Source organism: Lemur catta, chromosome 17 (assembly GCF_020740605.2).
Source record: "Lemur catta isolate mLemCat1 chromosome 17, mLemCat1.pri, whole genome shotgun sequence".
Taxonomy (NCBI): Eukaryota; Metazoa; Chordata; class Mammalia; order Primates; family Lemuridae; genus Lemur; species Lemur catta.
In genome coordinates this window covers 14,687,412-14,715,005 of record NC_059144.1, presented here as the reverse complement: position 1 = coordinate 14,715,005, position 27,594 = coordinate 14,687,412, and the positions used below count along the sequence as shown (strand labels likewise).

Sequence of the window (27,594 nt, the reverse complement as noted above, 5' to 3'; positions counted from 1 at the left end):
TGGGCAAATGGCAGTGGCCGCGCTCCGTATTATTAAGCACTTTCTGGTGGGTGGAATCACCTTGAACGGGGTGAGTCGTCAAGGCAGCCCCTCGACCCGCCACACGCCCACTCCCTTTAGTGTCCTCTCCGTGCCCACTTAGCCCCACCAGCCCTGTGCAATATCCGCGGCCAGGGCGGACAGTGGCTCTGATAACAGCACCTCGGCTTCCGGGACGTATCGGAAGTCACTTCTCATACGCCCTTCCTATTGGATGCCGGCCTCTCATGGGGGCGGGCGCCGCCGGGGGCGCGGAAGCAGCCGCAGGCATGGCGGCGGCCGTGCCGCTCGGTCTGGTGGTGCTGCTGCTCCTGGGCCCTGGCGGCCCGGCCCGTGCAGAACCCCCGCGCGACACCCTGCGAGAAGAGCTTGTCATCACCCCGCTGCCTTCGGGGGACGTAGCCGCCACATTCCAGTTCCGCATACGCTGGGATTCGGAGCTGCAGCGCGAAGGAGGTCAGAGGGCGGGATCTCACGGGAGAAAGATTTCTGTGGCACCTGCTGGGGGGAGGGTGGAGGCAAGTCGGGGGGGGCGGGGCCTGATCCCCGGGGGGAGTTCTGGACCCTGGGAGCGGTTCCCAATGAGGTGGGGATCATAACTCACCTGCTCCCTCTTCCCCAGTGTCTCATTACAGGCTCTTCCCCAAAGCTCTGGGGCAGTTGATCTCCAAGTATTCCCTACGGGAGCTGCACCTGTCATTCACACAAGGGTTTTGGAGGACTCGATACTGGGGGCCACCCTTCCTGCAGGCCTCATCAGGTGCAGAGCTCTGGGTCTGGTTCCAAGATACTGTCACTGAGTGAGTGCCCACCGTGGGTCCTGTTCCAACTATGGAGGGAGTGTGGCAGGGGAAGGTGTAGTCAACTTGACACTGCCCTTGGGGGCAGCAGTTTCAGTAGGCAGCGATTCCACCGTGGGTAAAACATTGTAAGAAAGAAATGATATTACCACTGAGTGGCATTCAATTCTAGTGCTTATTAAGTTTTATGCTTCCTATTATTAATACAGAGGCAAATCTCTTTGATATTTCTCTGAAAAATGAACATCTAATTTAATTTGATATTTTTTGTGAAGTCCTAGAATAGTTGTCTTTCCCTTTTTCAGTGAGCTTTTTTTGGTTATAAGACTTCCCACCGTAGAACCAGGACTTACCTTCACATCCAGGGTATTCATGGGGCAGTGTGTGTTGCTTTGCCCAGCTGAGCAACTGAGGGAAGATCAGTGAGCTCATCTCAGCTCCAAGGTATGGGGCACTTTCCATGGTGTTGTGGGAAGTACATAAATGACCCAGACTTGTCCTTGTCCTTAAGTTGCTCATAGCCTAGTTAGGGGGAAAAGGTGCTTAGGACAAGATGCTGCCACTACCTAGCAATCTCCCAGGACAGACCTAATGAGTGGCTTGGATGGTCAGAACCGCAGCAGCACAGAGGAGGCTGTGCTCAAGGAGGGCAGGAAAGGCTTCCTGGAAGAGAGGGCAAGGACTGGAGCTGGACCTTGAAGGTGGGAAGAGAGGAGTGAGCAGAGCTTCCCCAGGCAGGAAGAATCACCTGAGCCAAGGGGACGCAGGGATGTCTGGAGGAGAGTGAGGAAGAAGGGGCTGCATAGAGTGAGACCCAGGAAGTGGGGTGAATGGGAGCAGTGATGTTCCAGTCATCAACTGCCCTGTCTTAAGGTTAAGAATACAGCCTCCTCCTACCGTGGGTTTGGTGGCCAGCTGTGGGCTTTGAGGGAGGAAACAGAGGCAGTCTCAGTGAGTGGTTTGTGTCTCCATCCAGTGTGGATAAATCTTGGAAGGAACTCAGTAACGTCCTCTCAGGGATCTTCTGCGCCTCTCTCAACTTCATCGATTCCACCAACACGGTCACTCCCACTGCCTCCTTCAAACCCCTGGGGCTGGCCAATGGTGAGATAACCCCTTGTCTCCTTTTCCCCTCAGTTTCCTTCCTCCTCAGCCTGGGCTAGATCCTAAATCCCCTGGGTGTGCAGGCCTCAAAAAAAGGTTTCCCAAGGCTGTGCTGTCTCTGCATTGCCTTCTCCCACAGGGAGGAGGGAGCCCCACCCCCACCTGGGAGTGTCTGGGCAGTGGTGCCAGGGAGTGGCGCAGGTCATCCCTGTCTCTGGAGTGTGTGTCCTGAAGGGTGGGGCCCCAAGGCCCACCCCAGGCAGACCTCTGTCTCCCTCAGACACCGATCACTACTTCCTGCGCTATGCTGTGCTGCCGAGGGAGGTTGTCTGCACTGAGAACCTCACCCCGTGGAAGAAGCTCTTGCCCTGTAGCTCCAAGGTGAGGCCACACAGCCTGGCAACCAGGATGCATTTACAGAGATCCTGTGCCCCATGCCAGGTGCTTTACACAGGGTGGTGACCTGTCATCTCTCCCCACCTCCTCCAGGCAGGCCTCTCTGTGCTGCTGAAGGCGGATCGCTTGTTCCACACCAGATACCATTCACAGGCAGTGCATATCCGCCCTATTTGCAGAGTGAGTCATGGGGAGTAGGGGTAGGTGTGATCCGGGGGCTCAGAGAGAAGATACAGGTAAAGCTCATAGCCCAGTGTCTGGCTCAGGCTGAGTGAGTAGTAAGTGGTAGATGACGATTATTCAAGGCATTGGCCAAACACCAAGGAAACTGAGTGGCTGCCTGGCGAGTACTCAGTAAATCTTTGTCATGGAGCAGAGTGGTTAAGAACAATAGCCGTGCGGGTACAACTGCTAGCTCAGTCACTTGCCAGCTGGCATGATCCTGAGTGAATCATTTTATTTCTCTGAGCCTGGTTTCCTCATGTGTCACATGAGGATAATAATAGAGAGTCAGCTCCTAAGGTTGTTGTGATGATTTATCAAACTGATGTACAAAAAGTGGTTGGCACGGAGCATGGCACAGGGTCAAGCGCTCAGTAGTAAGTGGTAGCAAATCGATGGGTGTGAAGATTGATAGGTGAGGGATTGCATCCAGGTGGGAGTCCTTGAGGCTGTGTGGTTGGTGAGCATGATGCTCCTCACTGCTGCCATCTGGCCTCTGTGGTAGAATGCACGCTGTACCAGCATCTCCTGGGAGCTGAGGCAGACCCTTTCGGTTGTATTCGATGCCTTCATCACGGGGCAGGGGAAGAAAGGTAAGCTGCCTTGGCAACCCATCTCCACTCACCTGCCCCGGCCCCTCCCTGTCTGTGCGGATCAGGCCTAGCCCCAGCCCCTGCTCTCTGCTCCTCAGACTGGTCCCTCTTCCGGATGTTCTCTCGGACACTCACAGAGCCCTGCCCTCTGGCGTCAGAGAGCCGAGTCTATGTGGACATCACCAACTACAGCCAGGTACCAAGGTCTCCAGCCACACATGCACCCCCCTCTTCCCCAAGGCCAGCCTGCCCCTCTGCTTGCTTCTCAGCCCTGCTCTGTGTCTCCAGGACAATGAGACAGTAGAGGTGAACCCACCCCCAACCACTACATACGAGGATGTCATCCTGGGCACTCGGAGGACCTATGCCGTCTATGACTTGCTTGACACAGCCATGATCAACAACTCCCGCAACCTCAACCTCCAGCTCAAGTGGAAGAAGCCCCCGGAGAATGGTGGGTGTGGTGAGTGGATAGGTGGGTGGGCTGCCAGGGTCACAACGGGCTACCGAGATTTCTTCTCTTGGGAGAAGACTCACGATCCTATGTCTTTGCGGTACGATCATGGGGTTGTGTTCCGAGCCAGATCTCTGGAGTCATGGGCTCCTTGTTCTGACTCTACCTCTTCTAAGCTCTGTGACCTTGGGCAGGTTCCTAACCCCTCTGAGCCTAGTGTCCACATCTGAAAAACAGGGACAGTAATATCTCTGGATGAGGTAATTGATGTAAGAAATGGAATTTGTTCATGCATTTACTTCATCCATCAAATATTTTTGAACTGGTACTATGTGCCAGGCGTAGAGTGGTGAATAAGACAGAGGACACTGCATTCAAGAAACGTAATGTCTCCTAGTTGAGGCAGGTATCAATTAATTACAGTTGTGTTCAATGTTACCGAGGGAAAGGGCAGAATGTCCTAAGAGCACCTGGTTTGAGTTGGGAGAGGGCATAGTGTTGGGCACATGAGCACTTGGTAAATAATAGTAATCCTACTATCATTGTCATTGGTGGGCTGGGAAAGACAGGGGCGATTCCAGAGCCCAGGTTGCCCAGGTCTGATGAATGGCAGGACTTTTCCCCTCTACTCACGGGCTTGGGACTCTGAACATGGCCCAGGGAGTTGGCGTTTAAACCCTTTCCTTTAGCAGCAGCTAACCGCTGACTTTTCTTTACATAGAGGCCCCTCCAGTGCCCTTCCTGCACGCCCAGCGCTACGTGAGCGGCTACGGGCTGCAGAAGGGGGAGCTGAGCACGCTGCTGTACAACACCCACCCCTACCGGGCCTTCCCCGTGCTGCTGCTGGACTCCGTGCCCTGGTATCTGCGGCTGTATGTGCACACCCTCACCATCACCTCCAAGGGCAAGGAGAACAAACCAAGTGAGGAGCTGAGTCCTGAACCAGGCCCCCCGGCCCACCTGGCTCGTTCTCTCTCCAGATCCCCCAAACTCTCATTTTTCAGGATACTGCCTGAGTACCTCTGAAAATCTACATAGGCATAAAGAGTAGGAATAGTTTGGAAAATGGAATGGGAAGACTCACCATGCCAGATTCAGAAGTAATTTATAAAGCAAAGATCATTAAACACAAAATACTGGTGACTCTTAATAGGCCTGTAGGAAGGCAGTAGCTTTCTGATCTTTTTCACTCACCTTCTCCTTTCTGGAGCCTCAGGCACAAGCTCGTGTTTTGTGATGACTCATAGACTCTTTAAGGTAGAGAAAGGGTTGGTAATTTTGGGTTTTGGAAGCTAAGCTAAGCTTAGCAGAGCTGGGATAGACAGTTTTTTTGCTTCCTTGGGAGGGGTAAAGACATACAGTTTTTAAAATTTATTTTTATTTTCTATTATTTTTCTAAGGGGAAATTAATATTTACTGAGTACTTTCTATTAGCATAACACTAAAGCACTTATTTTTCTTTGGTGTAGGGGGAGACAAATAATAGAGAAAAAGATATTAGGAAGGTGTTATGTGACATTCCAAACAGCCGGACTTAAAATTCTTCTTTGCATACCTCTGTTGTTTCCCATGTTTTCAAGCCTGTGGTTAATCGTTGTACTTATTTTCAACACCATTATTTGTACCACCTTCAAAATCTCTATTTCAAACATCTTACCTATGTATTCTGTAGGCTTTTCTGTTTGGTTTTGTTTTTTTACCTTTTTCTTTGGAAAATTTCAGACACTAACCCAAATAGAATAGTGTACTAAACTCCCATATGTATACCCATCCTGCAGCTTCCAGTCTCTAGCTTCCTGTCATTTTTGTTCATCTCTCCCCTGTTTTTTGCTTTTTCTTTTTTCTTTACTGGCTTATTTTTCTGCTGGAGTATCTTAAAACCAATCTTAGACATTGCATGAGTTTGCCTTTAAGTATAGTATATATGTCTAACAGAAAAGGAACTTTAAAAAAATATAACCATATCATTATCCCTGCATGTTCATAAAAATGACTTTTTATCATTGGTTTGTTTGAATTGAGATCTAAACAAGGTCCTCACATTGCATTTGCTTGATACGTCTCTTAAGTCTCTTTTTTTAAGATAAATAGACTTTGTGTTTTAGAACAGTTTTCAGTTTACAGGAATGTGGAGCAAAAGTACAGAGTTCCCATAAACTCCCCCTCTCTCCTCCCACAGTTTCCCTCATGATTAACGTCCTACAGTTGGGGTGCTGCTCTTCTTCAGTCTCTTTTAATTTATGACAGTTCCCATTTTTTGATAAGCTATTTGTTGGAGAAACTGGGTCAGTTGTTGTGTAGAATGTTCTACCTTCTGGATTTGTCCTTGTGCTGGTTTTTAACATGTTCCTCTGTCTCCTATATTTCTTGTGTATTGGTGGTTAGATTTAGAAACTTGATTAGATTTATGTCCCGTATTTTTGGCAAGGAAAATTCCCCCGTGGCTCTGTGAACTTCCTCTTGCATCACATCAGGCACTTGGTGTCTGGTGCCCCAGTTTCAGCGATGTGAAGATTGATTAGTGGCCTGTAGCACTCTGACAGCCTCTCTGGACCACGTCCTGGGATCACTGCCCTGGAAACATCCTCTCCCTTTCCTGAGACCCCATTTCCTTTCTTAGACTGCCTGACTTCTGTGATCCAGAGCCCACCACCTAGGCACCCAGATTGAGGCCCCAGGGCAAGGTGGTAGGAACCCGAGCGGTAGGTAGTCTGACCCCAGGAAAGAGGTATGAGTGGCCTTTGCCTGTCTCCAGGTTACATCCACTACCAGCCTGCGCAGGACCGGCTACAGCCCCACCTCCTGGAGATGCTGATTCAGCTGCCAGCCAACTCGGTCACCAAGGTCTCCATCCAGTTTGAGCGGGCGCTGCTCAAGTGGACCGAGTATACCCCGGACCCCAACCACGGCTTCTATATCAGGTGGGCTCCACCCCCACAGGCTGCCCCCCACCCTCCTGATCCCCCCTCTCTGCCACTGATCCCTCGGTGGGGGAGCCCATTGGGAACACTGGCCATCTGTCTGCTTTTTCGCAGCCCATCTGTCCTCAGCGCCCTTGTGCCCAGTGTGGTGGCAGCCAAACCAGTGGACTGGGAAGGGAGTCCCCTCTTCAACACCCTGTAAGTGTAACCGCACCCTCCTGAAAGTACATCCTCAGTGGCCCTAACACAGATGATCCGGCTCCTGCGGGGTGGAGTGGGGTGTATGTCACCTCTTCCAAAGCAACGTGTGCATTTCACTCACTCCTATTGAAAGTCCTAGTGGTCTATGATATTTGTAAAGACTTTATAAAATGACTTTAAAGTGCTTCTAGAAAAATAAATAGGTGAGAATAGCAGTAGTTACAGCCTACATTTAGTCAGTGATACTCTTAAATATTTAATCGAGCACTTATCAATGCCAGTGCTTCAGAGAGCACCGGGTATACGAGAGAAAACACAACAGACTCATCCTGTCCTCCCTGTGCTTACAGCTAGAGGGAAGTTCTGTTCTAGAGAGTAACAGAATGGTGATTTGGGTGGGGTAGGGAGTAATTTAGTGGGTCATCTAGGAGTGCTTCTTGGAGGAGGTGGCAGAGACCAGGGGAAGAAGGGGCAGCCAAGCGAAGACAGGGCTCCTTCTCTCCACTTCAATGCAAGGCTACTCTACTTTTATCGGGTTTATGTGTTGAGCTTTCATGTAAGATGCCTTCTGTTGAGAGGTTTTGAAACTAAGAGAACGTTGCAAACTCTGACCATGTAGCAGTGGCCCAGTGCAGCCCGGGAGTGAGGACAGGGGCGCTGGGGAGGAGCAGCCAGTGCTGTGTCACCACTCCTTCCCTGACCCCCAGGTTCCCAGTCTCCGACGGCTCTAGCTACTTTGTGCGACTCTACACGGAGCCGCTGCTGGTGAACCTGCCGACACCGGACTTCAGCATGCCCTACAATGTGATCTGCCTCACGTGCACCGTGGTGGCCGTGTGCTATGGCTCCTTCTACAATCTCCTCACCAGGACCTTCCATATCGAGGAGCCCAGCACGGGTGGCCTCGCCAAGCGACTGGCCAACCTCATCCGGCGCGCCCGAGGTGTGCCCCCACTCTGAGGCCCGTCCTCTTCAGCAGCTGCTGTTTCTCTTTGACAGGCATGGTGGGGACCCCAGGGGGCTCTTTCTGCCACTCACTGTCCCCAGAGTTGGCTTTTGAACCAATTGCCCCTGGACCACGCCAGGGCCTAGAGCTGTGTTGTCTAGTCCAGTAGCCACAGGCCAAATGTGACATTTGAATTTAAATTAATTTAAACTAGAAATTCATTTCCTCAGCTATGGTGGCCACAGTTCAAGTGCTCAATAACCAAAAGTGGTTACTGGCTACCGTATAGGACAGTGCAGAAAAGCATTTCCGTCACAGCGAGAGGTGTTACTGCACAGCAGTGGCCTGGGTGAGAGGGTGTGCTGAAGTCTGTGTCGCCGTGTGGTAGGTGGGATTTACTTGTTGTGGAATAAAAAACAGCTGCTTCCTTGGTTCTTTGCCTCCTGTCTTTGAGGCCTGGGAAGAGTGGAGGACTAGGGCCTGTTTGCTGGGTGCCTGAACAGGACCTCCGAGCCTACCTCCCCACCTAAAAAGACACCCAGCAACTCCTTTCACCCCTGCCAAAAATTCCTTCTCTGCTCCTCCCTCCTCCCCTCCTCCCTCCTCCCCATCCTCATCTGACTGTAATTCCCAGAACTCCCTTGGTTTGGCTGGGAGTGTTTTCTGTAAGCAAAATCATGACCATGGAAATGAATCATCCTGCCTTTTGGGGTCTCTGAGAACCAGTCCACATCACCGAAGGGAGAGGGGAGAGGCAGGAGAGCTTGAGCTTATAGTTCTTTAGCTGTAGTGTGCATCAGAATTATGGTGGGCACTTATGAGAATAATGCAGATTCCTGGGGTCCAGATCCTATTAATTAATTCAGTTGTCCAGGTGTAGCCCACTTTCAAATGTTTAGCAGGCTCTTCAGGAGCCTGTGTTGCAGGTGGTCCTTAGACCACCCACGGGCTTTGAAGCCAGGCCCATTGGATTGAAGCCTGCCCCTGCCTACCTCCCCTGCTTGTTATATAAGCCTCATTCCTGTAAAACAAGCCCTTGGGCTGATGTCTCCTGCTACCCTCATCTCCCGTCTTTTCCTCTCGCAACTTGGCATCGACTATGTAAGTTATTTGTGGTTCCCCCCCACCCCCCAGCCCACTCAGTTCTGCAGTAGCGGTTTAGCCTAGAATGCCCTGTTCCACGAACCACACACACCCTTGAGCTGCCTGCTTCATTACAAAACCAGACGAGAAGTTGCTTCCTCCAGCAAGTGTCTCCTGACACGCCAGGCTGCTGTAGGTGCCCCTCCTCCAGCTCCCTGGACTTACCATTACGTGTTCCTTATCACCTGGCTGCTGTTGTCCTTTCGCTGCCATTAGACTGTGTGCTTCCTGGAGGCACAGGGGCTGTCTTCCACCGAGGCCAGACCATCTCAGGACATGTAAGTGCTCAGTCAGCAAATGGTACTGTGACTGGGTGTGGGCTATTCCGGCTTGGGATCTGGGCTCCAGGATAGGGCTGGGGCGAGGGGCACCCTAGAAGCTTCACATGTCAGAGTGCAGCAGACTAGCAGTAGCGGCATTGGTGGTGTCTGTACAGCCAACACGGGGGATTTAGGTTGCCTCAGAGGGTTTTCCGAGAGCTTCCAAAATATGCAGGTGATGTGTGTACATGCATAGGAAGGAAAGGTGGTGGGCTAGTCTAGACCATGGACAAAAGCAGCTTGGTCAAGGTGCTTCACTTGCGTTTCCTTCCAAAGCAATAAATAAGCAGGCTGAAAATGAGACAAGAACGCAGGTGGGTGGACGTCCGAAGCTAAGCGGTCTACACGGCGTGCCATGCATGAGATGCAGCCGGCACAGTGCAGGTTGTCTGCCGAGTCAGAAGAGCAAGGAGTTGTGGCCTGGCTGTCTTTTGTATACCCAGCCATGTCCGTACCTAGAAGTGACCTCCACTGCCATGCCATATGAAACCTGTGACAACACCCACTATCTCTCCTCCAGACCTCCGCCCTGAATTCTGGATTCGTTCCAACTGCCTCCTTGCCATCCCCGTTGGGATATCTCAAGGCATCCCAAATTTAGTATCTCAGAAACTGAGCTTCTGATGTTCCCACCCCTATGCCAAACATCCTCACCCATAGTCACCTCATCTCTGTTGATGCCAACTCATATCTTTCCAGGAGCCCAGGCTCACAACCTTTGAGTCATCCTTAATTCTCTCCCACACCCTGTATGCCACCCATCAACAAATCCCACACCCTGTGTGCACCCTACCTTCAAATAGATCCAGAATCCCACCCCTTTCCACCTCCACTGTCAAGTTATTCATGAGGTCGAATTGCCGGCCTGGCCACAGGCTTCCATCTTTCTTGTTCTGTTTATCTCTGTAGCTCTTATCACCATCTCATGTACTGTGTGTCTTACTTATCTTGTTTATTTATTATTCCTCCTCACTAAAACATAAGCTCCATGGCCGGGCGCGGTGGCTCACACCTGTAATCCTAGCACTCTGGGAGGCCGAGGCCAGCGGATTGTTTGAGCTCAGGAGTTTGAGACCAGCCTGAGCAAGAGCGAGACCCCGTCTCTACTAAAAATAGAAAGAAACTATATAGACAGTTAAAAAATATATATAGAAAAATTAGCCGGGCATGGTGGCACATGCCTGTAGTCCCAGCTACTCGGGAGGCTGAGGCAGTAGGATCGCTTGAGCCCAGGAGTTTGAGGTTGCTGTGAGCTAGGCTGACGCCACGGCACTCACTGTAGCCCAGGCAACAGAATGAGAGTCTGTCTCAAAAAAAAAAAAAAAAAAGCTCCACAAGGGCAAGGATTTTTACCTTTTGTAGCTGCAGTGTCTAGACCAGTGCCTGGCATGTAGTTTGCATTCCAGTGATTGATGAATGAGAGAAGGAATGTATGACCATCACAGTCATTTTGCTGCTAGGCAAGACACGTCACCCAAACGTCTAGGTTCTGAGCCTTGAAATTCTAGCTGTGCCAGCACTGGGACAGTCGTGCCTTATCTCTGCATTCAGGGCTAGAGCAGTTCCTTTATGCTTGGTTAGGGCTTCTCTGAGTGGAAGCCTGGGATGGCCTTCTCCAGGAGCATTGGCACGAGGCAGTGGCATCTGGGGAAGGGCCAGAGGTGCTGAAGGCCAAGTCAGTCAGCCTCCTGGGGCATTGTGAGGTGGGCTTTCCATTCACACAGCCCAGGCCTGTCCCCAGCTCCGGTGGGGTGGGAGTTGGGGTGGGAGGGGGGAACTTCTATCCTCTGAGGGCTGCCAAGAACAGGAAGTGAGTAGAGGAGGGGGCTTGGAGAAACGGAGTTGCCAGCAGAAGAACTAGGGTCTCCATTGGAGTCTTCTCTCAGCACCTGGGACAGTTCTTGTTTGTGACTAACCGCTATCCTATTCACCGGCCAGAACCTGCCAACACTCGCTGCATGGCTACGAGCACACTGCAGAGGGTGCCCTGTGGATTCTAGGAGCAGATGGAGAACCGAACCCTTGGGGAGCCCCTACAGATTTAAGAACATGAGGCATGTTCGTTGGTAACAAACCTGGGGAGTCTGTTATACCCGAGACTGTGTGCCTAGGAACAGGAGAGTCGGGCAGGGCGCGGCAGTTGGCGAACACTGATACCTACTATTTGTTGAGTCCTCACGATGTTCCCAGCACCGTGTGCCAAGCACTTTGCTAAGCATATAGCCTTTGTCCTCACAACAGCCCAGTGATGTAGCTGTCATTCTAATATCCATGTTACAGATGAGGAACCCGAGAGTTTAAGGACACTTAGCTCGTAAGGGATGAAGAACCTGAGGCTCAGAGAGGTTTGGTAATTTTCCAAAAATCATAAAACCTGCAAGTCGGGACCTGGGATTTAAATCCAGATCCAATTTCATATCCCAAGCTCTGCAGCCTGCTGCCTCTCCTAACTTAATAGCAGGATGTTTCTTGTAGCCTTGTTTATAATTTAAAAAAGGAAAAAATGTAAGTGTTCACTAGGAGATTGACAGACTACTGTGCAGGTATTGAAAACCACAGTGCTGGTCTATGTACATCAATATGGCTCACATATTTGTTGAATAAAAAATCAAATTACAAAAAAGGAGCTGTAGTGTGGTCCTATTGATATAAAATATATGTGTGAACCCATACAGTGGCAACTTGAAGGTTGGTCCCCAGTATATTTAGAGTAGTTATCTCTGGGTGATAGTTTAGGTGGTCTTTATTTTCTAAAAGTTATCTTTAGTGTTGTTTAAATGACAATGAACAAGTATCACTCTTATAAATAGGAAAAAGGTATTTACATTTTAAAAATCTTTAACATCCATGGGTGATGAGCAAATAAAGAAGCTGCTATCTTTTATTGAATCACTTATTTTAACTCCTTTCCCATGTGGATCTGGATGTCACAAAAAGTGATTTATTAAAATCATGTGCGCACAGACCCCCCTCAGCCACGGGACACTCAGGAGCCCAGTGTGCCCCTTCGTGGGATGTAAGACGCACCACTTTGATACATCCATCTTCCCCAGTAAGGACAGCAGCCCTCACTGATGTGTGACTCCTCCGTGGGTCTGCCCCTGCCATGCTGCACGTACTGGGAGAGCCCTAATCCTAGAAGACGGAAGCCTCCGGCAGCACCTGCTTCCCGGAAGCAATCTTCAACCTGGGTGGCACATGAGAGTCCCCTGGGGGGCTTGAAAAGTCCCGACGCTCAGGCTTCACCCCAGACCAGTTAAATCAGAATCATGGAGGGTGGGACACACAGGTCCCCAGGTGACACCAATGCGTAGCCAAGTTTGGGAACTTCGTCTCATTTTTAAAGTAGTATGAAAACTTATTTTCTCTGATAAGCATTCTAACAATGGATACCTCTGGGGAGTAGGACTGCTGGGGCCGTTCAAAAAAGGGGACCCACTTTTTAACTTTACCCATTTATGTACTGTCTTCTTAAAACAAAAATATGTATTGTGTTTATCATAAAAATTAAAATATGGTGATGATTTAATTAAACCAAATAGTCATCTGGAAGGTCTGGCCGCAGATCTTGCCCAAGGCTGGATGGTGACCACAGGTGAGCCCCTTTCCGTATCTGGGTCTTGGGCTCCTTCTGAGGTAGAAGTGACCAGGTGGCTTGTGGGAGCCAGCCCTCCTCACATAGGCTGTGGGTTTCAGGAGTCCTTTCTCTCAACACCTTGGCTCACTTGAAGTCTTCTCTGAGCTGCCCACCCAGCGGATGGCAAGGCAGAGGGCAAGGGGGCTGCTGGGCTCCATGGTGCCAGTGGCTGAGAGCTATGGGCCAGGGCTGGAGGCTGGAACTTGAACCTGCAGCTGAAGGCGAAGGGGCCCTATTTCTCTGGCTGAGGGAAGAGGAAGCACCCTGGACAGGAGCCGTGATCCCAGATGTCCTGGACTCCTCGTCTGGAGGTAGTACCACTCATCTTGGAGGGGCTCACGGGGGCTACTGAACAAGTCCCCTAGGTCAGTACTCCTGCCTCATCTGGAATGCCAGTCTTCAGCCTCATATACTGCAGACTCAAGTCCATGAGACCTTACACTAGTAAGCAACCCTCTAAGGCCTCAGTTTCCCTCTCTGTAAAACAAGTGGGCTGGACAATGGTCCCTAAGAGAGACCAGCTGATCTCCATTCTATTATTATTGGTTTCCATCCAGAGCCTCCCTGCTAGTTGTCTCAACAGCCCAGGAGAGAAAACATAGTTCTTTGTCCATTGGTTTATTTATTTAATTTTGGAATAACGAGTTTATTGTTTTATATGAATAATCATACTTATTTTAAAAGATCAAGCTATGCTGAATAGTACAAACAAGAAGCACAATCTCTCCCCCAAATTGTACCATGGTGCTGTGCAACAGAAATATAATGCAAGCCACAAATAGAATTTTAAATTTCCATGCTCGCTTCGGCAGCACGTATACTAAAATTGGAATGATACGGAGAAGATTAGCATGGCCCCTGCATAGGGATGACACGAAGAAAAGAAAAATAAAAGAATTTTAAATTTCCCAGTAGCTACATTTTAAAAAGAAATAGGTAATATTAGTTTAATAATAGTTTATTGAACTCAGTACAGTATATCCAAAATATCATTTCAACATATCATCATGTTGAATAATTAATAAAAATTAATGCGATATTTTTTTACTTTTCTTTGTACTGTCTTTGAAATCTTGTGTGTATTTTAACACTTACAGCACATCACAATTCATACTAACCATACTTCATGTACTCAATAGCCACGTGTGGCTGGTGGCTACTATATTGGATAGTAAAGCTCCATCACAGGAAGCAACTTTCAGTAATTTCAGGATAACCTCATAAACATTTCGTTAGATAGACAAAAATAATTCTACAAAAATGAAGAGTTTACAGATATTGTTTTTCCTGGATTTTTGCCTATTGCCTTTTTACTTGAAGGACAATTTGATGGGGTAAAAGATCCTGGGTTATGTTTTCTTTTCCCCAGGACAATTGTGGACCTGGCTTCACTGAACTCTGCCAGTGAGTTTTGTTATAAAACAGCCTGAATGTTTTTCTCCCTTAGAGGTGGCTTTTTCTCTGCATGAAGGCCTAAAAATATTTTGCTTACTGTCAAGATTCAGTAACTTAAGAATATTTTGGTGTCATTCTGCATGATTTTTTTTTTTTACTGGAACATGGAGTGGTTTTTCAGTCTGCAGATTTTTTTTAAGGGAAATTTTCTTGTATTATATCTTTGAATAAGTTTTCTGTTCTAATTGTTGAGTTTTCTACTTAAGAGACATTAATTATGTCCGATTGTCTTCACTTATAGGTAGTTGTTAAAAATGTGGACACTGGAGACCCAAGAATTTGAATTCCAGCTTTGCCATTTACTATCTGTATGACCTTGGACAAGTTATTTAACCTCTGTGCACTATAGTTCCTATTTGGAGATAGTAGTGGAAACTGCCTGTTTGGAGTCCCCAAGACCATACTCAGGCTCAGTTCCTTACAGGGACTCACAGGACTCAGAAGTTGTTATACTCCAGTTTACAGCAAAAGGATACAGAATAAAATCAACAAAGGGAAAATGTGCATGAGATGAAGTCTGGGGGAAACCAGGCACAAAATTCCAAATGTCTCTTCCCAGTGGAGTCACATGGCTTGAGTGACGTGCTTAGTTCACCCAGTAACAGTGCATAACAACACATGCAAAGAAGTCTTGCCAACCAGGGAAGCTTGCTCAGGCCTGGGTGTCTCAGCTCTTTGTTGAGGATCAGTGACTGCGTGACTGACCTGAGTCAGTGAAGCTCCAGACCCCCAGAGGGAAAGGGGGCATTCATCATAAATCACACTGTTAGTATACACTGTCCAGACAAACTGGTACCGCATGGCCCAAGGTCTCAGGTATGCAAAAACACTCCTCAACCAGAATGCTCTACAAGCCCAGTTCCCCGGAGCAGATCAAGGGTCAGTCCTGAAAACAGACTTTTCTTGGGAATGTGCAGGGTTTGAACACCCCACTACCTTTATAGGATTGTTGTGTTCATTAAGATAGTTAATACATGTCAAATGTTTAATGTCAATAAGTAACATATGACACATAATAAACTGATATTTTAAGAACTAATTTGCTTTTTAAGAAATATAAATAGAGAGTTTATTTGGGCAAAGTTTGAGGATTGCAAACCAGAATCATAAACTCAAGTTGTCCTGAATATAAATAAATGCTCCCTCCCCAACCTTTCTTCTAGCTGATAATTTGATTTTTAGCTCTGACTCATTTCTACCTTGATATGTTCCATTTATTTCCAAGTCTTTTAGTGGTACTACGCAGATCTTCCATTGTTTCTTTAACACTCATTTTTAACATCTTGTTTTGTTAAAGTTTTTTAAGCCCAAACTCCTGGAAAGTTACCCATTTCTTTCTTTCTTTCTTTTTTTTTTTTTTTTTTTTTTTTTTTGAGACAGAGTGTCACTTTGTTGCCCGGGCTAGAGTGAGTGCCGTGGCATCAGCCTAGCTCACAGCAACCTCAAACTCCTGGGCTCAAGCGATCCTCCTGCCTCAGCCTCCCGGGTAGCTGGGACTACAGGCATGCGCCACCATGCCCAGCTAATTTTTTCTATATATTTTTAGTTGTCCAGCTATTTTCTTTCTATTTTTAGTAGAGAGGGGGTCTCGCTCTTGCTCAGGCTGGTCTCGAACTCCTGACCTCGAGCGATCCGCCCGCCTCGGCCTCCCAGAGTGCTAGGTTTATAGGCGTGAGCCACCGCGCCCAGCCAGTTACCCATTTCTTGAATTAAATTTTCTCCTAAATTGAGTTTTTTTCTTTGTGTCTGTTTCTTTTCTCTGATGCCCTTTCCTTTTGCATTTTCTTTCTTTTTTCCTTCCTTCCTTCCTCCATTTCGGAGGCCCCTTCCCCGACTCACCAGTGGGCTGCAAGCTTTCCAGCTGGGTATTACGACCCAGTCCCGAGCGCTCCGGGCTAGGGCGGGCGGATGCTTTCAGTTTGCAGCTCCCAGAGCAGCCCCGGGACGTGTGGCCCTCGCAGACGCCGAGGATGCCCGGACAAGGCCCAGATCGGGCCACGCGCGCGGCCCGACCTGGGGTTTTGCCGCCCCCGCGTGGTCGGACGTGGGAATGGCAGCTGCTGAAACTCCCCGTGAGTGGCGCGCTCCGGGGACCCGCTAGGAGCATCAACCTTCGTGGGATCACCAGTGGTCTTGCCTCCACCACAGGCTAGTGTGGGCGTGGGCAGGTCGCGTCTCTTTTTTTTTTTCCAAATCTTTGGCAGGGGTTCCACTCTTTCCATCGGTGGCTGATTCCGTGGCAGCTCGGGGGGTAAGTGCGGAAAGGAGGTTGGGTCTCAGCGCTCTGAGCGCAGTCCTGGGCTCAGAGAGGCGCAGGTAGGGTCTAGGGCTCGTAAGGCCTGAATTCCGTCTAACCCTCTGCTTCCTCCTGTTCCTACTCTGGCCTGAAAGGAAAGGGGGATTCCTTTACAGGCCTGAGATCCGTCTCAAACTTTCCCCCTGGGAGTTGGGTGGATAATGACTTTAGTAGGAAACCTGAGTTATTGAGCATTTACTGCCCAGGGGCAGAGAGCTCAGCATTCTACATTCATCAGTCTCAAAAACCCTTCACAACAACCCTAGGAAATGGGTGACGATTTTATAAACAGCCCCATTTTACGGATGAAGGAATTGAGGCCCAGAAATACTATTAATAGGTCCATCTCACCGTGAAACGTGCGGTCTTACCCACTGCAGTGCCCTGCACACTCAGTTGAGAGTTGGCTTCCAGCTTGAGACAGGACTCTCCCAGGGGTATTTGTAACTTGGGTCTAGCAGGCAGCTGGGTGGGGTGACACTGGAATGACAAACCTTACTAACTTGTGCACACAGTGTGGTGTGGTCCAAGTGCATTGAAATCTACTCAATCTTCTGAGAGGTAGCTGTGGAGACTCATTTGCAAGAGAAGTCAAGTGACTTGTACTGTAGATGCAAAGAAGCCTCTTAAAGGCAGAGGTTCAGGCTCAGCAGCTGACCAGTAGGAGAGAGACATGGGGTTCTCTGGGACTCACCTGTCCCTGATCTTGTCTCTTCTGCCGCATTCCCCAGGTTCCCCAGGGCCCCATAGTTCCCCTGTGTTGGGGGCACAGGCAGCATTCTCTCTGCCTGCTCCTGCTTCCCCTTTGTCCGTCCAGATGAAGTTTCCTCCCATCTTGCTGCTTAGAAGTATGGTTCTGCAGACCATTTTACTGCAGGGGAAACTGAGGCTGGGGAAGCACCTCTTTGAAAGGCAGCATCTGAGGCCTCGCCCCCAGACATGCTGAATCAGAATCTGCATTTCAACAAGATTCACAGGCATATTAACATTTAAAGGCACTATCGCGGAGCGGGTTGACCCCAGCAGGAAGCCTGGGCAGGTGGGGAGATTATGCAGCGAATGGGACTGACCTCAGTTGTTCCCCTTCCTCTCTCTGCTCTCTGTCGCATCAGTTTGCATTGTGCAAAGCTCTGTCAGCCCCCAAGGTCCCACAGGAGCCCTCCCTGGGGCCAGGAAGATGAACCAGCTCTGCCTCTCTGCAGCTCTTCTCGTCCTCCTCGGCACCCTGGCAGCTGGTACCCAGCGGAATGAGACCAGCACCCTTTCCCGAGGTCGGTCCAGGCTCACCTCTCCTCTGTGGTCGGGGGGCAGAAAATGAGGGGAGGCTGTCGGGTGGAAGGGGCTGAGCGAGCTGGGGTGGGGGCTGGGTGGAGTCAAACCTCTCCCTGTGGATTTCTCCTGGGAAGTTTTAACTCAGGGACATTTCCCGACTAAAAAGTTCATCATTATGTTTTCAGCTTTTAAAAAATTGTCATGTCAAATGCTCATCCGACAGCTCTGGCGGGTCCTGGGCCCCATCTCTGAGACTCTATTCCTGGTCTTCGCCTGCCCCTGAGCTCAGCTCCTCCCTGAACCTCACTGTGGTATAATTAAATAAATATTTGTTCTTTATTCCCTGTTCTTGGAACTGAGCTCCTGAAACTCTTGGCATTTGCTGTCTTCTGTACGCCAATGACATGCCCCAAGGCAGGGCCCTCGATGGGGACCAGTCCCCTGAAAAACCAACCGGGTGATTAGAGGGTTAGAACTGTCAGCCCCACCCCTACCTCAGTGGAGCAGAGAGGGCCTGAGACTGAGTCCAGTCACCATTGGCCAGTCACTTGATCAGTCATGCCCACTTAGTGAAACCTCAACAAAAGCCCCTAAACAATGGGTTTGGAGCTTCTAGGTTGGTGAATACATGGATGGCTGGGAGGGGGGCACTGTGGAGAGGGCATGGCAGTGCCCCCTCCCCAGCCTTGCCCTGTGCATACCTTCCATGTGGGCTATTCCTGAATTGTATCCTTTAGCGTAAACTGGTAATAGTAAGTAAAGTGCTTCCCTGAGTTCTGTGAGTCATTCTAGTGAATTATCCATGCCCTGATGGGGGTTGTCGAACCCCAAAATGTATATAGCCAGTCAGAAGTCAGAAGTGTGAGTGGCCCCTGGAACTTGCAACCGGAGTCTGAAGTGGGGACAGTCTTGTGGGACTGAGCCCTTAACCTGTGGGGTCTGCACTAACTCTGGGAAGTGAGTGTCAGAAGCGAATTGAATTGTTGGATGCCCAGCTGGTGTTGGACAATTAGCTGGTGTTACAAATGACACCACATATTCAGTGTTAGGATAAAATCCTCCAGGGTCACTCATCCCTATTCTTTGGTGGCTGGAGTGAGGCCTGGGGACAGGAGAGAGATAAGTTTGGGCAGTGCCTGGAGACCTTTACCAGTTATCTGCATTTTAAGAATTTCCTGTAGAAGCCGGATGTGTCAGTGACAGAGCTGGGGCTTAACAGTAACATGTCCTGGCTTCACCACTTACCGGCTGCGTGACCTTGGGCAAGTCACTTACCCTCAGTTTCCTCCCCTCTAACGTGGGGAACCTGCCACACAGGTTCTTTGCCCAGTTTGCACTAAGATGTCTCATTCTCACAGACTGTCTACCCGCTTCCTTCCCCCAGGAAAAAATTCAGGTGGCAAATAATGATTCTGTTTCCCCATTATAAAAACCAATCAGAAAAAGCCTGAAACCGCAGGACTGCCTGAGGCATCTGCAGGCAGAGAACAAGAATGGCTTTCTGAATTCTGTGAGTTCCCTGGAGCTTTGCCCAAGGGCCCAGGCGTGCTTCTCCCGGGCTGTCAGGATATACAATAGCTCAAGGCCCTTCCCCTCACCCACATCCGCTATCCTGGAGATCTTAGCGTGTCATTCGGGTTGGTGGGTCTCACTGCACTCCCACGCCCCATCCCGTGTCTCTTCTGAGTTTCTGAGGTCCCTCTGGCTGGTGGTTCTGGGTTGAAACAAAGACGTCTGGGCTGAGGGAGGTGTGGGGAGCTGAGGTCTCCCGCTCCCTCTTGCCCTGCTCTCTTAACTAGACATTCCGATCGCTTGTGCGTCTGTGGTGCCCACACCCTTCCTGCTTCCATCTTCACGGGCTTAGGCTGCTCTGGAGAAATCCTCCCTGAGGTGAAGGAAGTGATGGGCTGTGGGGAGAGGCTCTGGGGGCCTGAAATACCCCCAAATGGAAGGAATCGCGCCCTAGGTCCCCGCGCCCCCTTGCAGTCCCAGTCCTGCCTGGCCTGCGGGGCTCACAACCAGGGCCACTGCCCTGGGAAACTTACCCTGAGTCTCTGGGTGGAGAGAATCGTTCTCTCTTCTCACCTGCCCTGTAGACCTTTTGTAGAATGTTAGTGCTAGATTCCTAATAATGTAGAGGTGCCCTTTGACCAAATCAACATTTTTCTAGGGAATTTAGTTATCCTCATTCTGTTCTGACTGCACCCTCCCTGCCCCACCCCAGTGAGCATTAGCTGGGCAACTAATTCATTTGACAAATATCTGTCAAGTGCCTGCAAGGTATTTTTTTCTTTGAGGACACACAGCCATAAACAAAACATAGCCAATGGCTACACCCTGTATGGGAGGCAGGCAATAGACAAATAAGGAAATAATGTGTCTGGTCATGACAAGGGTTTCCAAGACAAAGTCTGGAAAAGGACAGGGAGTAACCGGGATCCAGGAGGTGATGTCCTTCTATATAGAAAGTGAGAGCGAGCAGCGTGACCGGCTGGGGAAGAGCCATGTGCAAAGAGGACAGGGTAAGTGCAAAGGCCCTGAGGCAGCCCTTGAGGGATGTGTGTGAGCAGCAGCAATGAGGCCAGAGTGGCTGCAGCTGAGTGGGTGGGGAGTAGTGGGGATGAGGTCAGAGAGGCTATGGGGCAGGCCTCGCAGGACTTGATAAGAACTTGGACTCTGTCTCTGAAGGAGATAGGGAGTCCCTAGAGGGTGTGGGCATGGGAATAACATGATCTGATTTCAAATTGTAACAGGATCCTTTTGGCTGCAGTGTGGAGCGTGGCCTGCAGGGGGCCACAGTGGAGAAAGAAGGCCAGTGATAGGCTACTGCACCAGTCCGGGCGAATACTGATGGCCTGTGTACAGGTGTTGTTCCCTCCGCCTGTCCCAGGTCTCTTGAATAGCAAGAATGCTTTGCTCTGGACGCGGTGGTGCGCGCCTGTAGTCCCAGCTACTCGGGAGGCTGAGGCAGGAGGATCGCTTGAGTCCAGGAGTTCTGGGCTGTAGTGCGCTATGCCGATCTGGTGTCCGCACTAAGTTCAGCATCAATATGGTGACCTCCCGGGAGCGAGGGACCACCAGGTTGCCTAAGGAGGGGTGAACCAGCCCAGGTTGGAAATGGAGCAGGTCAAAACTCCCATGCTGATCAGTAGTGGGATCATGCCTGTGAATAGCTACTGCACTCCAGCCTGGGCAACATAGCCAGACCCCATCTCTAAAAAATAAATAAAAAATAAAATAAAATAAGAATGCTTTGCTCTGTTGAGGATGAGTCGATTCATTTCTAAATAATTAAATGTCTTTCCTTTACTGTTTTCTGATACATACATGCAGTAATATACCTGAAATATGTTTTCATGATAGAAAGCTCAGAAAATAAAGAGAAGAATGAAAAAGTAAATGATTTCCAAATGCTACAACCCAAGATAACAGATAAACCATTCTGACTTATAGCTCTTAATGTACACGAACTGATTGATTTGCTCATCAGAAGGTGAAGGGGCAGTAGCAGCAGCCCCGGGAAGCTCAGCCTTCCCTTCCTAATCATCTCCACTCTGTGGCGTCCACTCTTCCCTCCTCAGGGCTATGGGGGTACCCTCCATCCAGGTCCCATCAAACCTGCCCTGAGCTCCAGCTCACAAAGACAGCCCGAGAGATGGGCTTCACCTCAGCAGTGTGGCTAGGACTAGGGTGCAATGAATGAGGCCTTGGGCACAGAAATTAAGGAGAGACAAAAGACTCAGTCATCAAGATAAATCCTATCTGAAGCCTGAGCAACATAGTGAGACCTTGTCTCTACAAAAAATAGAAAAATTAACTGGGCGTGGTGGTGTGCGCCTGGAGTCCTAGCTACTGGGGAGGCTGAGGCAGGAGGATCGCTTGAGCCCAGGAGTTGGAGGTCACAGTAAGCTGTCTCTCAAAAACAAACAAACAAAAAAAGGTAAACTATTGCATTCAAATATGATTTAATAAGTCAAAAGTAATGTGAAAATTCCATGATGAACAAAGTATCAAAATTTTAAAGACCAGATCCAATCCTGTACAAACCTGATCCAATCCATGCACAAACCTGCCTCATTCCCCTCGCCCTAACCCAGCCTTGCTCAGCCCAAGAGCTTTCCATTCAGACCTGAATACAAGTCATTCAGATTTTGAGTTCAAGTTAAAATGGTAATCGTCTTATCAGAATGTGATTTCTAGCTTCAAAAAGGAAAATCTAGAAAGCAACTTCCACATTGATGCAAAGGTTTTCTGATACACGAGAGCTTTCCTTCTGCTCTCTGGACAGCTCTGCAGGATTGCTGGTCGGCATCTCACAGGGTTTTTTACCTAACCATTTATTGAAGGGGTTAGGAAGTCTGTGGCCGAATGAACATATTGAATAACTGCAGAGATTTTAAATTCCAATCTTAAATATTCCTCAAGATATTTTACATTTTGACAAGTTATGCCTAAGCTAGATGATATTTTTCTTGTTCCTGGATAAATGCACATCTTAAAACTTTACACAGCCTAAGATATGTGGTTTTCGTACCCCACAACCCTGAGAAGCAAGTCATTTACTTAGTCCAGTGCTCAGAAAAAGCGGCAGCAGCTTGTCCCAATGTTGGGAAATCTGGGACTTACCAGGAGATGCTGTTGGCATTCGGGGTGTCCGGCCAGCGGGGCCACGTCCACGTCTACTGTGCTTTGGTTAAAGGGATTCATAGGCAATTTTGTCACAGGTGATTCATGGTTTGGATGCTGACCTGAAACATTAAATCAGAATTTATGGAGGGCACCTCAGAACAAATCTAATATAGTAACTGCCATTTACTGAGTATTGATTAATTACTACTTAATCATCTCTAATCCTCTCAACAAGTCCACGGGGCTGGGATTATTATGCTTATTTTACTGATGAAGCTGCTGGCTCAGAGTGGTTAATTTTTTTTTACGTAAGGTTACACAGCCTTTGAGTGGCATCACTAAGCCCGTAGAGAACACGCCCAGGGGTTTCCACATGATGTTTCTTGACCCCTGGGGGTACTGGGTGGGAGTGATGAGGGGTAGGGAGACAGCTGAGAATGGGGCTCGGGATGCCTCGCCCAGGGACCTACGAGAAGAGCTTTCTTTTGGTAAGATTTCGTTTGAAAGAGGAGTCTACCGCTAAAAAGGATTGACAGTCATGCCCTCATGGTATGTATTTTATTCTTTGCAAAAAGAAGATGTCACTGGACATGGTACTTAGTCCACAACACACTGCTGTTAGGTCTCTGTTGATATTCCCTGGGCCTCCGTTCCCAGCGTCAAGACTGTGTACTGGCACCGAGTTGAGCCCATGCCGGAGCGATCACACATGCAAAGCAATCCCACACAGTTTGTTACAGAAAAGAAAGAAACTATACAAAGTGAAAGTAAAGAAGGAAGCCGCCCGAAGTGAAAATACGTTCCAGAGAGGGGAACGGGTCAGTCTCCACCAGTGGAGAAAGGCGTTGAGGACTCCCAGGTGTTTCCTTTTATTGGCCTGGTCTGGGGGAGGGCTAACAGGAGGTGTGGGATGTTACCAAATGATTGTCAGGTGTTCTGCATTTTCCTGCAGTCCCTTCCCCTGATTGCCACCCCCCCACACCTTCTCTGCCCCTAGGAATCACCCTCCTGGCTACACCCACCACCTAACGCCGCAACCATTTTCCAACGTCTATAAACATTCTAGAATATTATTTATTTTTCAATTTGCAAAACTGATGGTGCATTTCATTTTTGAATGTTGATTTTTTGAATTACAAAAGGATATATGCTAACTAGTGGAAGGATATAAAGACGTATAAAGATGGTTTTGACACTCCCCCTCAATATTTCATCATTTCCATCTCCACGGGATAAGCAAAGTTAACAGGCTGGTATGTTTTCTTCCATGCCTTTCAACAGGACTCTTTAAGACCTTTTTCAAACATCCACAAAGCTACAGAGAACGGCATAATAAACCCCTATGTACCCATTGCCCATTCAACAATCATTAGCATCTGGAGGATGCTGTAATCATTACAGTAGCCTGAACCCCAGGGAACATCATTCATTTACTCTTTCATGTATTAAGCACCTGGTTTGTGATAGGCACCAGGGAAACAATGACCCAAACAATAGCCTTCAAATGTATTCTATCACTTACACTCTTATCAGTAAAAAGTTTTAGAGTGTGCAACTCCCATATAATTATTTACAATTATAAGCACACATTGGACTAATATATATAAGTATTTAGTAATGTGGTTTTTAATAAAATATGGGCTAGAAAAAAATAAGCAGAAGTTCCTAAATATTTTCTTCCTGTACCCAATGCATGCCACTCCAGAGTCGGCTGGACCAGGACAGTCTTTATCCTCAAAGAGTTCCCTGGCCTGAGTTCCCTGTCTCGAGGCAGAGGTACAGAGTTTTAGCAACCTAAGTCCTGTGGGAGCTGAGGTGGAGGCCAAGGTCCGCTGCCCCGAGGAGGCAGGCAGTGTTTGAGCTGAATTTGGAAGGGTGAGTTGGATTTTATCAGGTGGAAAGAAAGGGAAAAACATGGCACCTTTGGACATGGCAAAGATTGGAGATAGGAAAAAGATTCTAATTCCGTCCATCCCCTGCCTCTCGGCAAGGACCTTGGCGTATTGCCACAGTCTCTCTTATAAACGAATTCCAGTTTTCCTCAGAGGTCCCTAAAGCCCTCTTGCTGCAGGGATAGCCTCACCCGGGTCCAGTCCCTGGGAAAACCCGCCCACTCCACCCTGCCCTTGATTTGACCCTCTGCTCTCTCAGAATTGTGGTGGAGAGGTGAGGGCTACTCCTGGTTCTCTTTGGACCAAAGATGCTGCTGCTTCAGCCCCTAGAAGCGACTCTTTACGAAAGGCACCGCCTGCCCCTTGGTGGCAACAGAGGGAAGTGCGACCTTCACCTGCACCCACACACCCTCTCCCTGTGATACAGGAAAATTTAAACTATTTTGGTACCTACTTTTTAAAGACTTCCCCCTACCCTTTTTTAGTAGAGAAAGTGAGTTTATAAATTACAAATTAGGCCGGGCAGGTTGGCTCACACCTGTAATCCTAGCACTCTGGGAGGCCGAGGTGGGAGGATCGCTCAAGGTCAGGAGTTTGAGACACCCCTCCCCACCCCCCATCTCTACTAAAAATAGAAAGAAATTTATCTGGACAACTAAAAAATATATATAGAAAAAATTAGCCGAGCATGGTGACACATGCCTGTAGTCCCAGCTACTTGGGAGGCTGAGGCAGAAGGATTGCTTAAGACCAGGAGTTTGAGGTTGCTGTGAGCTAGGCTGATGCCACAGCACTCTAGCCAGGGTAAAAGAGCGAGACTCTGTCTCAAAAAAATATAAATAAATAAATAAATAAATAAATTACAAATGAATATAAATAATGAATATAAAATATTTAGCAAGCACCTGTAGTAAACAGGACAGACACAATCTCTACTCTCACGGAGCCCACTAGGTTGCAAGAACGTTCCTAGGATATTGAACAAGTGATTGATAACCACGTGGCGGCTGTTGGCGAAGGGGAAGTGCGGAGTGTGACGGAAGAGTTAATAGGGGACCTGGCTACTGTGGCGGTGGCTGGTGGGAGGGCTTCCCGGAGGAAGTCCAGTTTCAGCTGAGACCTGACAGATGGGTGAGCCTCACCAAGAGGAAGTGTGGGAACAATGTTCCAAGCAGAGGGAAAAGCAGAAGAGATGGGTGAGGCCAGAGAAGAAGGTCTGTGAGGATGATTGGGATGATGGGACAAGATGGTACAGGAATGTACAAGCAGAGATCAGAGTCCCACAGGCTCAAGCTAAGAGTTTGGGGCTTTATCTGAAGGCCAGAGGAGGGACCTGGACGTCTTAGGAGAGTCTCTGGCAGAGTGGGGGGATGGAGACGAGCCACTGTGGCCTGGAAATGCACTCAGCCGAGAGCCATGGGGTGGAGAGGGGATGAGGAGAAAGCACATCAACAGGCGTTGCTCACAGATTGCTCCAGCAATAAAGATTCCAGGACAATAACGATTCCAGGACAACAGCCGGCTCTCTGGCCTGAGCAACTGGCAGAACGCAGAGCTCAGTGTCTTACGCACGGGGTCTGTGGAGCCTGAGGACCGTCGAGGCAGAGATGTTGAGTGGGCGTGGATGCATCCGTCCACGCGCTCCGCAAACGTTTCTCAGGGGGAGCGTGTGCTGGTTGAAAGCACAGACCAGACTGCACGGATCCGACCCTGGCTCTGCCGGCTCACGGGCTGCATGGGCAGGTCACCTCACTTCTCTGTCTTCGTTTGGTTCATCTGTAAAACGGGAGTGGTAATAACAGCTCCTACCTCTCTGGTCGTGAGTGAGGACCAAGGGGGTTAATGCGTGTACGGGTTTTAGAATAGTGCCTGCACGCAGGAAGGACTTGGTGACCAGGGACCGCTCTAGCTACGGCTCACAGGACTGAACGCCTCGCACAGCTCGAGGCCCTCCTGGAGCTGACACTCCGGCTGGGGTGGGGTGTACAAGACCAAAGGATCACGAGCAGTGCCAGATAGTGATGACCGCTATCCTGCTAATAACGCAGGACACAAGGTGAAGAGGGGCCAGCGTAGGCAGAGTGGCTCTGAATGGAGGGAAGGGAGGAGCCGTGTGAATTAGTGATGGGTGCAAGAGAAAGAATGAATGCAAAGGCCTCAAGGTGGGAACAAACTCTTCCTGGGTGGTGGAATAAGATTGTCAGGGGCTTGATCACAGGCCGTGGCAAGGCATTTGGGTTGTCATTCTAGGTACAGTGGGAAACCACTGCAGGGCTTAAAGCATGGAAGTAATGTGATCCGATTTCATTTTCACTTTAAATTTTTAAATTTTTTATTTTTTTCATGTCAGGTGGGTTAATGTGCCCAAGCAGCAAGGTTTGGGGAAGGCACATCTCACACATGAGCATGAAAAGCCAAACGTCACCCTTATGAACCCTTACAAAAGGATCTGATTTAATCTAGAAAAGTTTGCCGGCGGAAAGAGAATGTAACACACCAAGAATGGAGAGAGGTCTGGCTGGAGACAGAGGTAAGATTTTTCACCTAGATGGAAAATGGTGTAACGGGAATGGATGACGTGGCCCAGGGAGTCAATACAGAACAAAAATAACGGGGAAAGGCAGCTGTTGCCTTAACGGGGACCCTGGAGATGTCACCTCCTCCCCAGTTCTCATGTACAACACAAAGTGGTGCGAGGTGGTGCTAGGGATGACCACTCTAACACCCCTTTTTGCACTCATGTAATAATCATGTAATGATGCTGATGAGTCATCACTGCTGTAAAAATCTGTTTTACAGTTTTGCTTCTGAGACAATGTTGTGAAGCATCCACACTAGCTCTTCCAGCACCTGCTGTGCACGCAGCCTGCTCCTGCCCGGCTGCTGCCTGAACTGGGGATTCAGTTCAGGCCAATTCAGCCTTTGTCTTTCTCCTCTGTAAAGTGGGAATGATAAAATCTGCTCTGCCTACCTCTCATGAATGCAGGGAGGATGAGATTAGATGGAGCTGGGGAAGAGATATGGGAGGAGAGGAAAGGGGGTTTCTTTTTTTAAAAATGGGAGTGGGGAGAAGGGGATGGGCATGCTTGTAGCTCCGACTCGGGCGGTGCAAATGCAATATATGTAACCTGAACGTTTGTACCCCTGTAAACATTTTCAAATAAAAAAAAAACTACATCATGGATTTTTTTTTTTACTTTTTGTCACTCTGGTTTTTGGTATTTACTCTATATCTCATCAGATTTCGCCTGGAATTGTCAGTTTGGTAGCATTT

At 48.9% G+C, this 27,594-nt stretch overlaps 1 protein-coding gene and 2 non-coding genes across 4 annotated transcripts; 2 read left to right on the top strand and 1 right to left on the bottom strand.

The window, feature by feature from the left end:
- Positions 1–226: 226 nt before the first annotated feature.
- On the top strand, positions 227–8,107 carry PIGT (phosphatidylinositol glycan anchor biosynthesis class T). 2 transcript variants are annotated; one of them, XM_045529126.1, is made up of 12 exons: positions 227–495; positions 662–839; positions 1,816–1,943; positions 2,224–2,324; positions 2,433–2,519; positions 3,067–3,154; positions 3,253–3,350; positions 3,443–3,608; positions 4,330–4,530; positions 6,364–6,529; positions 6,644–6,727; positions 7,438–8,107. In XM_045529126.1, the coding sequence occupies exons 1-12, from the start codon at positions 267–269 to the stop codon at positions 7,688–7,690; spliced, it is 1,779 nt and encodes a 592-aa protein (XP_045385082.1). In that variant the 5' UTR covers positions 227–266; the 3' UTR covers positions 7,691–8,107. The 2 variants fall into 2 exon arrangements, with proteins under 2 accessions (XP_045385082.1, XP_045385083.1); XM_045529127.1 differs by having other exon boundaries at positions 235–495; positions 662–799.
- A 5,465-nt stretch (positions 8,108–13,572) lies between these two features.
- LOC123622999 lies at positions 13,573–13,679 on the top strand. Its single transcript, XR_006729727.1, has one exon. It is a non-coding gene; the product is annotated as a U6 spliceosomal RNA (small nuclear RNA).
- Positions 13,680–26,664: 12,985 nt separating this feature from the next.
- On the bottom strand, positions 26,665–26,769 carry LOC123622976. Its single transcript, XR_006729708.1, has one exon. It is a non-coding gene; the product is annotated as a small nucleolar RNA U13 (small nucleolar RNA).
- Positions 26,770–27,594: the final 825 nt, after the last annotated feature.

Excerpts from the sequence above, each read along its gene's own strand:
- PIGT (XM_045529126.1), top strand. The coding sequence starts at position 267 with ATGGGGGCGGGCGCCGCCGGGGGCGCGGAAGCAGCCGCAGGCATGGCG. Across the intron at positions 4,531-6,363 it reads GGGCAAGGAGAACAAACCAA|GTTACATCCACTACCAGCCT; the intron begins GTGAGGAGCTGA and ends GCCTGTCTCCAG. Across the intron at positions 6,728-7,437 it reads AGTCCCCTCTTCAACACCCT|GTTCCCAGTCTCCGACGGCT; the intron begins GTAAGTGTAACC and ends CCTGACCCCCAG.